Raw genomic sequence first — 11841 nt, 5'->3', positions numbered from 1 at the left:
TTTATAATTCACTTTACAAAAAACATTTTCTTACCAAACTCTGTGTAATAAAATTATTTTTTTAGGACATATTTGGAATATTAAAATAATAAATGGGAATGAAAAATCACTATCATTTTCATTTATTTTTACAACTAAATTACTTATTTGAAATGAGATAATGAGTCAAATATTTAGGACCTATTTGAGAACTATTTTTTATATCGGGTTTCTGTTTTAAAATAGAAAACACAGAATTGACAATCAAAAACTGTTTTCTATTTTTTGTTCTTAAAAAATAAAAAATATTTTTTAGTTGTTTTCTATTGTTTTCACTTGTTTTTTAAGAGTTGTTTCAAGAAATAATTATACAAATATATAGAATAATTAAAAATAAAATACTAGATATAAAAATTATTTTAAAAAAAATTAAAACATGTTAAAAATATTTTAGGTTTTTTAACAGACTTTTCATTTTACAAAAATTAGATAACAATTCTCAAAAAATATTTTTCAGAATTATTTTCGAAAACAGTTACCAAACAAACTCTTATAATCGAGAAAATTAAAGTACATTTTTATCAAATTTTGATTTTTGTCCTTGATGATACAATATCGTGATTTACTTTCATTTTTAATTCTTTCAAGTATAAAAGAGATGAATACGGATAATCTAATCATTTTGGTAAAGGGGTTGATGAAAATAATTACCAAATCATGCCATGGATGTAGTGAATGCAACTTGCTCCGATGGACCTAGGCTTGACTTGAACCCTAGTTTTGAATAATCATTTACCTAAAAGGTGTGCTTTGAAAAAAACCCTAAAATAGTGGAAGTGGGGGTATGGAAGAAAGAGGAGAAAAAAAAAATCCATCCCCTTTGTTAGATGCCCAATCATTCATATACTTGATTTCTTTATGTAATTTAAAGCATCTTTTGTACTTTGGAGACTAAGCTTGGGTTCAATATTTTAATGTAATGTTCCACACAATGTGACCCCCCATGCCTAGCCTTATGGCTCAAAGGCTCAACACAAAGCATTTTCCTTTTCAGCGCCTGCAAAAGGCTCCTCCCCAACCATCCAATCCTAGGCCAACAACACAACACATTCCCATCGAACCAAATTAGGGTACTCATAATGTGAGTTATCTCCATGCTATTTGAACGTATTTTTTACTCGTTTGATTAACAATAAATTAGTTCGAAGGGAATTTCTAATAAAGCCTAGTTTCGAATATCTTGATTTCTACCTTAAATCATCAATCAAATCCCTAATATTAGTAGTACAAAAATTACATTAATTTTAATGTGCATTTTTAGTACTCTAATATAACTAATATGAGCATCTGAACATTGGATACGCATGTTAATAATATAACCGCACATGTAAAAAAAAATAATAATATTAAGGTTTTAGCAAAAATAAGTCATAATCACACAATTATATATTGAATTTCATTAGTGGATCTTATAAGATCTCAGACGCATACCCTAACTTTATAGTGCATTCATCCAAACGCCCACGGTATTCAAATGCAAGGACAATTGATGGATATAGTCAACTTTTAATCTGTCAATCTCCCTTCTAAGGACATCCTTAAGGTTTGAACCCATAACATCGGCTCCGATACTACTTGTAGAACCTCATATGCTATCAACTCTCCTAAAAGCATTTAAGAGTATTGATAATGTTTGAGGTCTTATAGATTTAACCCATTTTCTTTTATCATTAGATTAACACAAGCGTATATTTTTTATTTTTTTATTTTTTTTAAAGAAAAAAAAAGATATGTTTTAATATTAGGGTTATTGAATTAATTAAAGATATCCATGGAGGTTATTTTATGAGAGAGTGGGGTAGGGAAAGAAGTTTAAAAGAAAGTGAATGGTTGTAAAAGGAAATGCCCACTAATTTGTGCTTTGAAGGTGAAGAGAATTATTTTAGGTAAAGGAAGGAGAAGCATGATTTGTGACTAAACAAACTCCATGGGAACTTCTCTTAAGTGGAGTATTGCTTTTCATTAATTTAATTTAAAGCTAAAGAATTTATCTTACTTTTGATGCTTCAGGTGTTCTTCCCTCTTTACTCCTTGTTTTATTCTTTTTAATCTTCCATTTATTTGCTCATTCATTTCTCAATTATGAATTGGGTGATGTGTTTTTGGGAATATTCTAAAGCTTCAGTTTGGCATTACTTAAAGACCATGTTTGGTGGTGGATTTTTTAATTTCCTTTTTTAATAGATTTTTAGGACAAGAATGAAACTAGGCATTTAATTATTAGGAAAATTCTAAGTTACCTATTGGTACCATATCGTACCATATCGAACTTTTGATCTGTGTAGATAAACTTAAACGTTTAAATTAAGTTTTTAAAAGAAAGGACTTAGAACCCGTTTGAGAGTGATTTTAAAATGAACTAAAAGCGTTTTTTAATGTTTCTCATTTACATGATTTAGATATTTGATAAATTTTCAAAAATACCAAGCAAATGTCTATAAAAAAGTTCCCAATGGAAACGTGTGTTATAAATAAAAATGTTTTAATTAGAATCACTCTTAAACGGACTCTTCTGTACAAATAAATATGATCAAAATATAAAGAAATAACATTTAAATACAAAAAAAAATGTGAGATCGATATTAAAATACAAAGAAATAAGATATCATATTACCAATTTTCGGTATATACCAATTTTTTGTGTGATATTAAACAATGACTTATCAATACCATAAAAAAAAAAAAAAAAAAAACCTTAAATGTTATCAATTATGCAAATATCTTAGCTTAATAGAGTTTAGAAATATAGTTGAAGAGGTTTTAATTTTACGTATTTGATATATAAGAATAGGAATGAAAATACCACAAAAAAGAAACGAATCGAAATTATAATAATATGAGTGAGATTTAGGCTTTGTTTGATAACTATTTTAAAACCAGTTTTGAAAACAATTTTTAAGAATAGTTTTTAAAAATTATTTTCTAATGTTTTGTATAACAAAAGTTTATTTGGGAACCTAAAATGTTTTTAACATATTTTTAATATTTTTAAATATGTTTTAAAAATAATTTGTATATCTAATATTTTATTTTTAATCATTTTACATGCTTGTATAATTATTTTCTAAACAACTCTCATAAAACAAGTAAAAATAACTAAAAGATATTTTTTTTAAACATCATGTTTTCTATTCTTAAAAATATAAAACATAAAACAATTTTTAGTTACCAAATATGTTTTCTTCTCTTTTTGTTTTAGAGAATAAAAAATTATTCTCGAAAACGATTTCCAAACAGACCTTTAATTTCCATAACAATGAATTTTTTACTCTAATGAATAAGAATAAAATTGATGTCACGTTCTCATTCCCTATTCCGATATTCCAAACAAGGTTTTAAGAATCTCCATCCTACGCATTTATCCATTCCCATTTTATATTCCAATATTCCAAATAGGACTTCAAGAATCTCCATCATATCAAAATATAATTGGAACAAATTTGAAAGGTAAGAATCTTCATCCTATCAAAAATATAATTGGAACACATATGAGAGGTAACTTGCACTTAGATATAAATATTTGTCAAATAATTATTATAAATCCAATGATATTAGATAGATTCAATGACTAGGATTAAGATTTATCTTCATTGGATCCAAAACATTTTTTTCATACAACAAAAAATCCACCCCAAGAGGTGGCCACCCTGACTCAAATTCAAGACCTCTCCTCATTGCATGTGGGAGTCAAGACCCCATAAAAATAATATTTCAAGTTTAGAAACCCTAAACATTTGGATAACATTTTTAACAGAAAGATGGTCCAAACCCTAAAAAAAAAAGGGAGAGGCCCCATTGACCCTGGAGGTTTCTTAAAAGATTGGGATACCCAAAAGAAGTAAAACAATGATGATTGGGGATTAACTTATGAGCAGTTGCTTGCTGCAAGGGGGATTGTATTCTTAATACATTACATTAAGGTACAAAGCCTAGATTCTCATACTCACCTAATCAAACAAAATCCTTATAAGCTAATGAAGATTGGTATATCAAAAATCAAGTCACCTGGGGTTGCCTTCAAGTTGGTGCAAGAAATCTTCATGAGGAAGAAAATTGGATTCATACTCAAACACAATCTTACCCTACTAAGAAATCTTATACAATTGACTTCATCTCTATATATATGGTATATTTAATGAGATATATTATATTATATTTATATGTAGTTTGTAAAATAAATAAAAATTTAAAAAGAAATGTTTATTTTTTTTTAATGTTTAATATTTGATTAAAATAAAAATTATATTGCATTTAAATATTTTCTATTAAAAAAATATATATGAATTGGTCTTATGTGTAGTGTTATATAGAAAAAAATTTCAATACTTTAAAATTTAGTAAATAATTAATTATTTATTAATTAATTTAATAATATGCATGATTAAAATATTAGAATTTGTAAATAAAAATTTTTTATTATATTCTTCAACATATAGAAATAATTTTTATATGTTAAATAATACATATATTAGTATTATTATACTAATATATTGTATAAATATTTTTTTAATTCATTTTTTAACCACAAGTTTAATTTTTTAATCAAAATTTTTTATTTTACAAAACAAGTAATATAAAAAAATAAAAAATAAAAGATTGATAATAAAAAAAATAAATTTATAACACATGGGATATGTATATCCTATATCTTACACCACTTATCTTATCCATTTTTAGTTGAACATAGAAAATGATAGCGACAAATCAACTTATCTTATCTTGTTATTCTCTTTCTTTATCTTATTTCATATTATATTCAACCAACTAAACATGACTTAAAAGCCTCTAAGAGCCATTATTATGGTGATATGACATTCAATATCACATCTCATAGGCTTATTCTAATAGTCATCACTTAGGTAACCCATCTCATGGGCTTGTCCTAAGAGTCATCATTTGGGTAACCCATCTCTAAACTTGAAAACGACATTATTGCATCCACCGAACATGATGCTCTCATGACTCAAACCCATGACCCTTTAGTCTTATACCACTTGTTGGATCGGACCTTAACCATTTCATCCGAAAACCAATTGGTGTCGACCTCATAGGCTTGTTCTAAGAGTCATCATTTGGGTGACTAATTCCCGAGCTTAAGAGTAACATTATTACATCCCAACAAAATCCAAAAGAAAGTTTCTAATAACATATACATTTGATCCATGATTATCATACACAATACAATAACAAGAAAGTCACATACCAATTTAGCAAATATGGTAGCTTGCCATTTCTATTTCCATTCCAACACTCAGGTTCCAAAAAGCTGAGTTGAATGTCAAGCATACCTTTTCTTTATTTTACATTAGTTATATCATCATACTTGCAGGTTGGCATGGCTGCTGATTGATGGATTTCACGAATCTTCAAGGCCATCTGCTTGATCATCATCAACAAGTTCCAAGTTCATCCGGAAAAGGGTATCCGGGTAGTTGCAGTTAATTATATACAGCTGCACTGGAAGAGTATTCCGATCTTCCATATGGCAGATGAGATCAAACTTCTCCACACCAGACTCTATGCACAATGGGTGGTTGGCATTCTTTATACTTTACTACTTCATTCTTCTACACCGATTCAGATCATGTAATCATATAAAAGCGAATGAGTATCAGGCATTAGGGGAGGAAGGTTGTCGATATAAAGGTAGAAACACCTCAAATCCTCCTTCGCGAGAGTAACTGTATCGACTACATCAATGTTGCCAGTGAGAACCCATAAGTCTCTAGAGCTAACTCTCTTTAGGCTGCCTCGACAAAAAGGGCAGGACTGAGAACGCACATTCCTGTGATTCAATTCAACATTGAGTACATTTAACATAAACAGTTTTGTTCATAATGTAAAATGTCATGGAATGGAGAAAACCGAAAGCAATTCATGGATGCCTACCAGTCATGAAAACAGCAGATGCACATAGAGTGGCCACAGTTAGGTAACACCATCTTGGTGCAAGTTTCCATGCAGATCCCACATTCATCATCCCTATCGATCTCTTTATCAGAAACCTTCCTCCTGTCTTCCACTCTCTTTCTGCTCAAAACTTCTGTGCATCGACTTCTCTTATTGGTATCTTCCAATTCGATAAACTGGCCTCCAAGTTGCCTGAGTGAAGGATATATCACAGCTGCAAAATGTTCCCAACTGAAGTTAGGACAGAATGTATGCATTTATCCAAAACTATGACAACCATTAAAGCTGGATGATCATTGAGGGTGAACCCAGGAGAAAAGAACACACCATAGAATTCCCTCAGGGTGGCTTTCCTTTCTTGTGAGGACATTGTTGGCATTCCATCAACATAGACCTGTACAATTAGGGAGCTTGATTTGGGATTTTCCATTGAAGTAGAGAGAGTAGTGAAGAGAGATGAGGACAAAGTTACAGAAACAGAAGCAGCCCGTGTGACTAATCCTACTAATTTCAAACAGTTTGCTAAAACAAATGACAGCCCACCTTATACACAAGTATGTGGAGAAGGCCTAAATAACTTGGCAGGGTATCCATGCATTTATAATCCAGCCATTCTATAAGAAACAGGAAGAAGGGAGCAAAGGGGCTGTAGGACAATCTCATCTGGACACGGTCCCCAGACTCCCCACCATAATCTCTTGGAAGAGCAGCTGCCCTGCAAACCCCAATCAAAAAGCAAATTGGTAAAATCTTCTGGCTGACCAAACAAGTGCATAAAAAGAATTTCATCTAGGTGAAGACCAAGACCATTAAATTACAGAACCAGTTCTACATATAGGGCCAATTTATCAAACTACAAAGCACCAAAGGAATTGAGAAACAAAATCCTAAAATGTAGGTGGTGAAGTCCAAATGGGTTTTCTGTTTTTGGATTTTCAGAGGGATGGAATTTCAGGAGGAGTTGAAATTGGGAACATAAGGTCGCATTTCCTCAATCCCAAATTGATATGTGAAAAAACAACTTCTTTACCTTCTTTATGACAAACACCCACCTAACCACCACATTGAATTGAACCAACTATCCAACAAGAACCTCAGAAAAAGGGGGGGGGGGGGAAAAGAAAGAAAACCAGGAAGGAAGAGAATTGACCAGTTCTTCAACAATGGATTCATCAACACAAAACCAAAAATAAAAAATAAATTCAAAAACAGGAAAGAAAGAGAAATTGCAAGAACTCACAGGTTATTGGCATGTTGTATATCAGCTTCAAGAGTTTTCACAGATTCCCTGAAAGAAGACATATGTGGGTGTTGCTTTTGCCACATTTTTCAACCCTTTTGTTGGGGGTTCTGAGGAGAAAGACAAAAGTTAGAGCAAAGGATGATGAAAAAGTGTGGGCTTTTTTGGTGGGGTTTACTTTAGTGGAGGAAGAAATTTGGAGGAGACGCCAGGACTTGGAGGAGTTGAGAGAGGGGCATAAGGGAGAGTTTTAAAAGGAAAGGGAGAGAGAGAGACGGGGGTTGCTTGGTATTGAAATAATTTGGCACCTCCAAGAAAAGAAAAGGATGCCTTCTCTTTCTTATGTGTCCTTCTCACCTTGCCTTTTATTTTCTCTCACCTGTTAATTCCCCTTCCATCTTCATACCTTTTGGCTTCCATAATTTGGGAAAATCCCTATTTTCCTCTTCTTAATGTTCTCCTTCACATTTATTTTCTAACTTTAGTTAATATATGGGATGTATATTCTAGAAAAATAATGCTTCATATCACATATAGAATTGGGTATTCAAACATTTTACACCAAAACAATAAAAAAAAGTCCAAGTAATCATTTATTCTAATTCTGCTAATATATCTAATCAATTTTCCTTAAATATGTAGATGTGTTTTAAAATTACAATAAGTCATTAAACTTAAAATGAACAATATCAAACTCGATCTTGAAATAGTTATAAAACTTTATCTTTTCAAAAATTAAGAGAGTCTAATTGTATTAGAGTGGATAATATTTATATAAAATGCAATGAATCATTAAATTTACTATTTGTCATTAATTTACATATTATTAAAAATAAAAATAATTTTGATGTTCTTAAAATTTTTATTTAAATAAAAATTTATTTTTACTATGCTGTTTGAAAAAATTATGATTATAAATAAGGAAAAAGATTTATTATATATTTGATTTTGCTTTATCATTATAACAAGAAATTTATTATATTTTAGGAAAAAAATTTAACTTAAAAAATGTTTTTGAAAAAAAAAATTAAGTATTTGACAAAATTTAAGAAACACCTTTGAGTAATGTCAGATAAGCAGTGTTTGAAATCACTTGTAGTGTTTTTTTTTTTTTTTTTTGTAAGAAAACATTTGATAAATAATTCTCCTAAAAAATAGTTTTACAAAAAACATTTGGAACAAAAATACTATCAAACGCACTCTAAATATTAAAAATTATATTTAAATGTCATAAAATAATTTTAAATATTTGAATAAAACTCAAAAACATAAATCTTACATTTTCCAAATTGATTTATTCCTATTTTTATAATTACAAAATTCGATTAAGAGTGTCTTTAGTAATGATTATGGGAAGTGTTTTTAACCTCTCTTAAAATTTTTTATCTTTCAAATGTTAGAATAGTTAAAAACGCTTCCTACAATTACTATCACGTAAACTCTAAAACTTCAAAATTGTGGGAATTTATGCTTATTTTTTAACAAAATAATTTTTAAAATGAAATAGTTATTTTTATTTTTTCTATTTTTAAATTTTCAAATTAAAAATAAAATTGTATAAAAGTCAAATTAACCATACACTAAATCTTGATTTTTCTAAAAATAATTTGATGAAAAACACCTTTCTTTTTTTCTCATGGAATTGAAGCCAGACCTAAATTAGATTAATGGGGTATGAGGGTTGATACTTATGAATTATGATCTAATCATTAAAAAAAATTAGTTGTTTAATGATTGATGGCACAACCATTATCAAAATAAAAGCAATAATAAACAGGTTGTACCAACCCTCAAGTTAGTTAGGAAACAATTTTCCATCTTCCCAAACACATAAGTGTAGAATGATCAGGACCCTCCATTTATGATACACATGTGTTGGCAACCGTTGGTATGGTTAATATGGATAGAGGTTGACAATGAGAGATGTGTGAGTGTGTTATTAATGGGCACACGTGTGTAATAATAGCCTTATTATGGATTACACCTACCCCATATGTGTACACTAGGTCCTCCACGTGTCCAAATTTTGTACCCTCCACTTCTAGGGAATTTTTTAAAAATATTATTAAAAACTATAATTATTTTATAAACTATTAAGAATTTCATGGTAAAACTATAGCCTCAAATTCATTTTTTCAAAGAAAGATTCTATTACCAATATAAAATTCATTTTCCAATCTAAAAGAAAAATGATTTTAACATTTAACTCCTCTTTTCAAAAAATAAATTAATATTGAAGGAATCTATTAAAATTATTAAATAATAATATGAATATTGGTCATTTTAAATCTTACGATTTTATGATTTTAAAATGTATTTATATAATTCCTTTATACAAATACAAACTCTTCATATATGGGTACTATGTTTCACAATATTTCGAGGGTCAAGGAAATTCATACACCAAAATTGATAAACTTAGCTCTAATACTATTTGTAATGATTTATTTCCAATTATATTGATTAATGAAAGTTCGAAAAATCCTCATAATTTTAAAATACATTTATATAATTAAGAGAAATTTATATATTTACAGAAATATGTGAGTTTAGTATTTTTTTTATATTGAATTTATTTTTTGAACTTATAAATTTAGTAATTTTCATTAAATTCATCTTTTCAAGTATTATTACATTGAATTCATCCTTCAAAAAGACTTAATGTAAATGATTTTTATTTTTTTATATTGAATTCATATTAAAAAGGAAAATTTAGGCTTTACTTAAGAACTACTTTTTATAAAAAAAATTTAAAAATAGTTTTTGAGAATTGTTTTTTGAAAGTTGTTTTATGATGTTTTGTAAAATAAAAGTATGTTTGAAACTTAAAATATACATAACATATTTTCTATATTTAAGAAATAAATAAAAATATTTTTTATTTACTATATTAGAAAAAGTGGGTATTGACTCATTAATTAAAAAATATATAAAAAAAAACCTAAAATTTTTAAATGAATATTATTTCCATCAATTTAAAAATAATTTAAAATACATACATTTTATTACGAGTGAGATAATTATTCCCTAAAATAACCTTTTTACATGTCATATCAATAAAAACCAATTAATAAGTAGACTCCTTCAATGTTTTCCTTCTTTTTAGATCTCTTTTTTTTTTTTATTATTATTTTAATATTAATAATAATAATAAAGAACATATCTAAAAGGAAGTAACGGATTTAAAAGGAAGGAAAGTTAGAGCTTACTTGTTAATTAATATTTGTTTATGTAGAAAAAATAGAAAGTCCCAACTTTAATAATAATAATAACAACATATCTAGAAGGAAAAGAAGTAAGGAAAATTCTACTTGTAAATTGGTGTTGTTGATATGACAAATAAAAAGGTTATTTTAAAAAGTAATTATTGATTTATAAAAAAAAATACATGTATTTTAAATTATTTTTAAATAGATAAAATAATACTTATTTAAAATTTTTGAGATTATTTTTTCCATATTTTTTAAACTTGGTGAGTCAAAACCCACTTTTCTCTATTATATTTATCTTTAATCATTCTAAATAATTATTTAAAAAAAATCCTAAAAAACATTAAAATAAAATTAAAAGATGTTATTAAAAAAAATATTCTTTTTAACAAGAAAAAATTATTTTCCATTTTTTAATTCTCAATATTTTTTAAGTCAACATTTTTAAAAACAGGACCCACTTCAATAGGTCCAAATTTCCTACCCCATATTAATTGCATTAGAATTCCATGGACTTTTTTTCTAAATTTTAATGCTCTGGATGCTATGTCATATTGTCATGTGATACCATTTATGACCATTTATTTTTTCATAATTAATTAATTATGTTTTCTATTTTCCATACATTATAATATAAGAAAAGTACGCTTTAGGCCGGTTTTGGGATTCATGCACTCTCAGCTTGGTTTGGTTGGCAAGTAAAGCACAGACATTGAACCGAAGGAGAAATTAATCTCCCTCTTCAAACCCAAACCCTAACCTTTCTTGTCTTCCTCTCATTTTAAAAAACCGAAAAACCCGATTATGTTTAGTTCCTGAAAAATACTAAAAAAAGAAAAAAAATATAAAGAAAAATGATTTTTTTCATGTTTAATTATATTATAAAAAATATAAAGAAAAATCAAATATAATTAAAATTAATTAAAATTTTATGTATTTTTAAATTATTTAATCTTTATATTGATGAATTAAAATAAATAAAATGAATTTAAAGTAAAAAAAAAATAATTTATCAATTTTTAATATATTTTGAGGATTTTAGAGAACATGACCCGGTTGAAGTCCCACCTCAGGATCGATTTCCAATTGGATAATTGGAATGGGTTTGGAGCGGAAGAGTCTTTACAAATCAAGAGCCTAAACTAAATATGGGCCTAAATTAAGCCCAGCCCATAGACGACTGATGGACCCACCTGTTAGAGCCTTTTTCAAAATTGGTTACAGATTCCATCAATGTGGGCCAGCTCTTTCAGACACGAACAACAATATGCATCTTGGACCCACACGGTACAGATCCCCAACGTATTATACATATATTCCTTCTTTCCAATAAAACTTAAATGACTTAAATTAAGTTATATTAAGTAATTAAGTTTATGTACATTTAATATTGTATTTTGGTATACACTTTTTCTAAAAAAAAAAATGGAAAACAAGAATTCA

The 11841-nt window shown here is 28.0% G+C and overlaps 1 protein-coding gene across 1 annotated transcript; it reads right to left on the bottom strand.

The window, feature by feature from the left end:
- Positions 1-5092: 5092 nt before the first annotated feature.
- Positions 5093-7487, bottom strand: LOC117907586 (E3 ubiquitin-protein ligase AIRP2-like). Its single transcript, XM_034821215.1, has 5 exons — positions 7190-7487; positions 6493-6664; positions 6277-6343; positions 5929-6163; positions 5093-5824 (listed from the first exon to the last, which is right to left on the bottom strand). The coding sequence occupies exons 1-5, from the start codon at positions 7273-7275 to the stop codon at positions 5617-5619; spliced, it is 768 nt and encodes a 255-aa protein (XP_034677106.1). The 5' UTR covers positions 7276-7487; the 3' UTR covers positions 5093-5616.
- Between the last annotated feature and the right edge of the window lie 4354 nt (positions 7488-11841).

This window comes from Vitis riparia, chromosome 1 (assembly GCF_004353265.1).
Source record: "Vitis riparia cultivar Riparia Gloire de Montpellier isolate 1030 chromosome 1, EGFV_Vit.rip_1.0, whole genome shotgun sequence".
Taxonomy (NCBI): domain Eukaryota; kingdom Viridiplantae; phylum Streptophyta; class Magnoliopsida; order Vitales; family Vitaceae; genus Vitis; species Vitis riparia.
The sequence above is the reverse complement of the archived record's forward strand: the minus strand, read 5'-3'. Positions and strand labels throughout refer to the sequence as shown.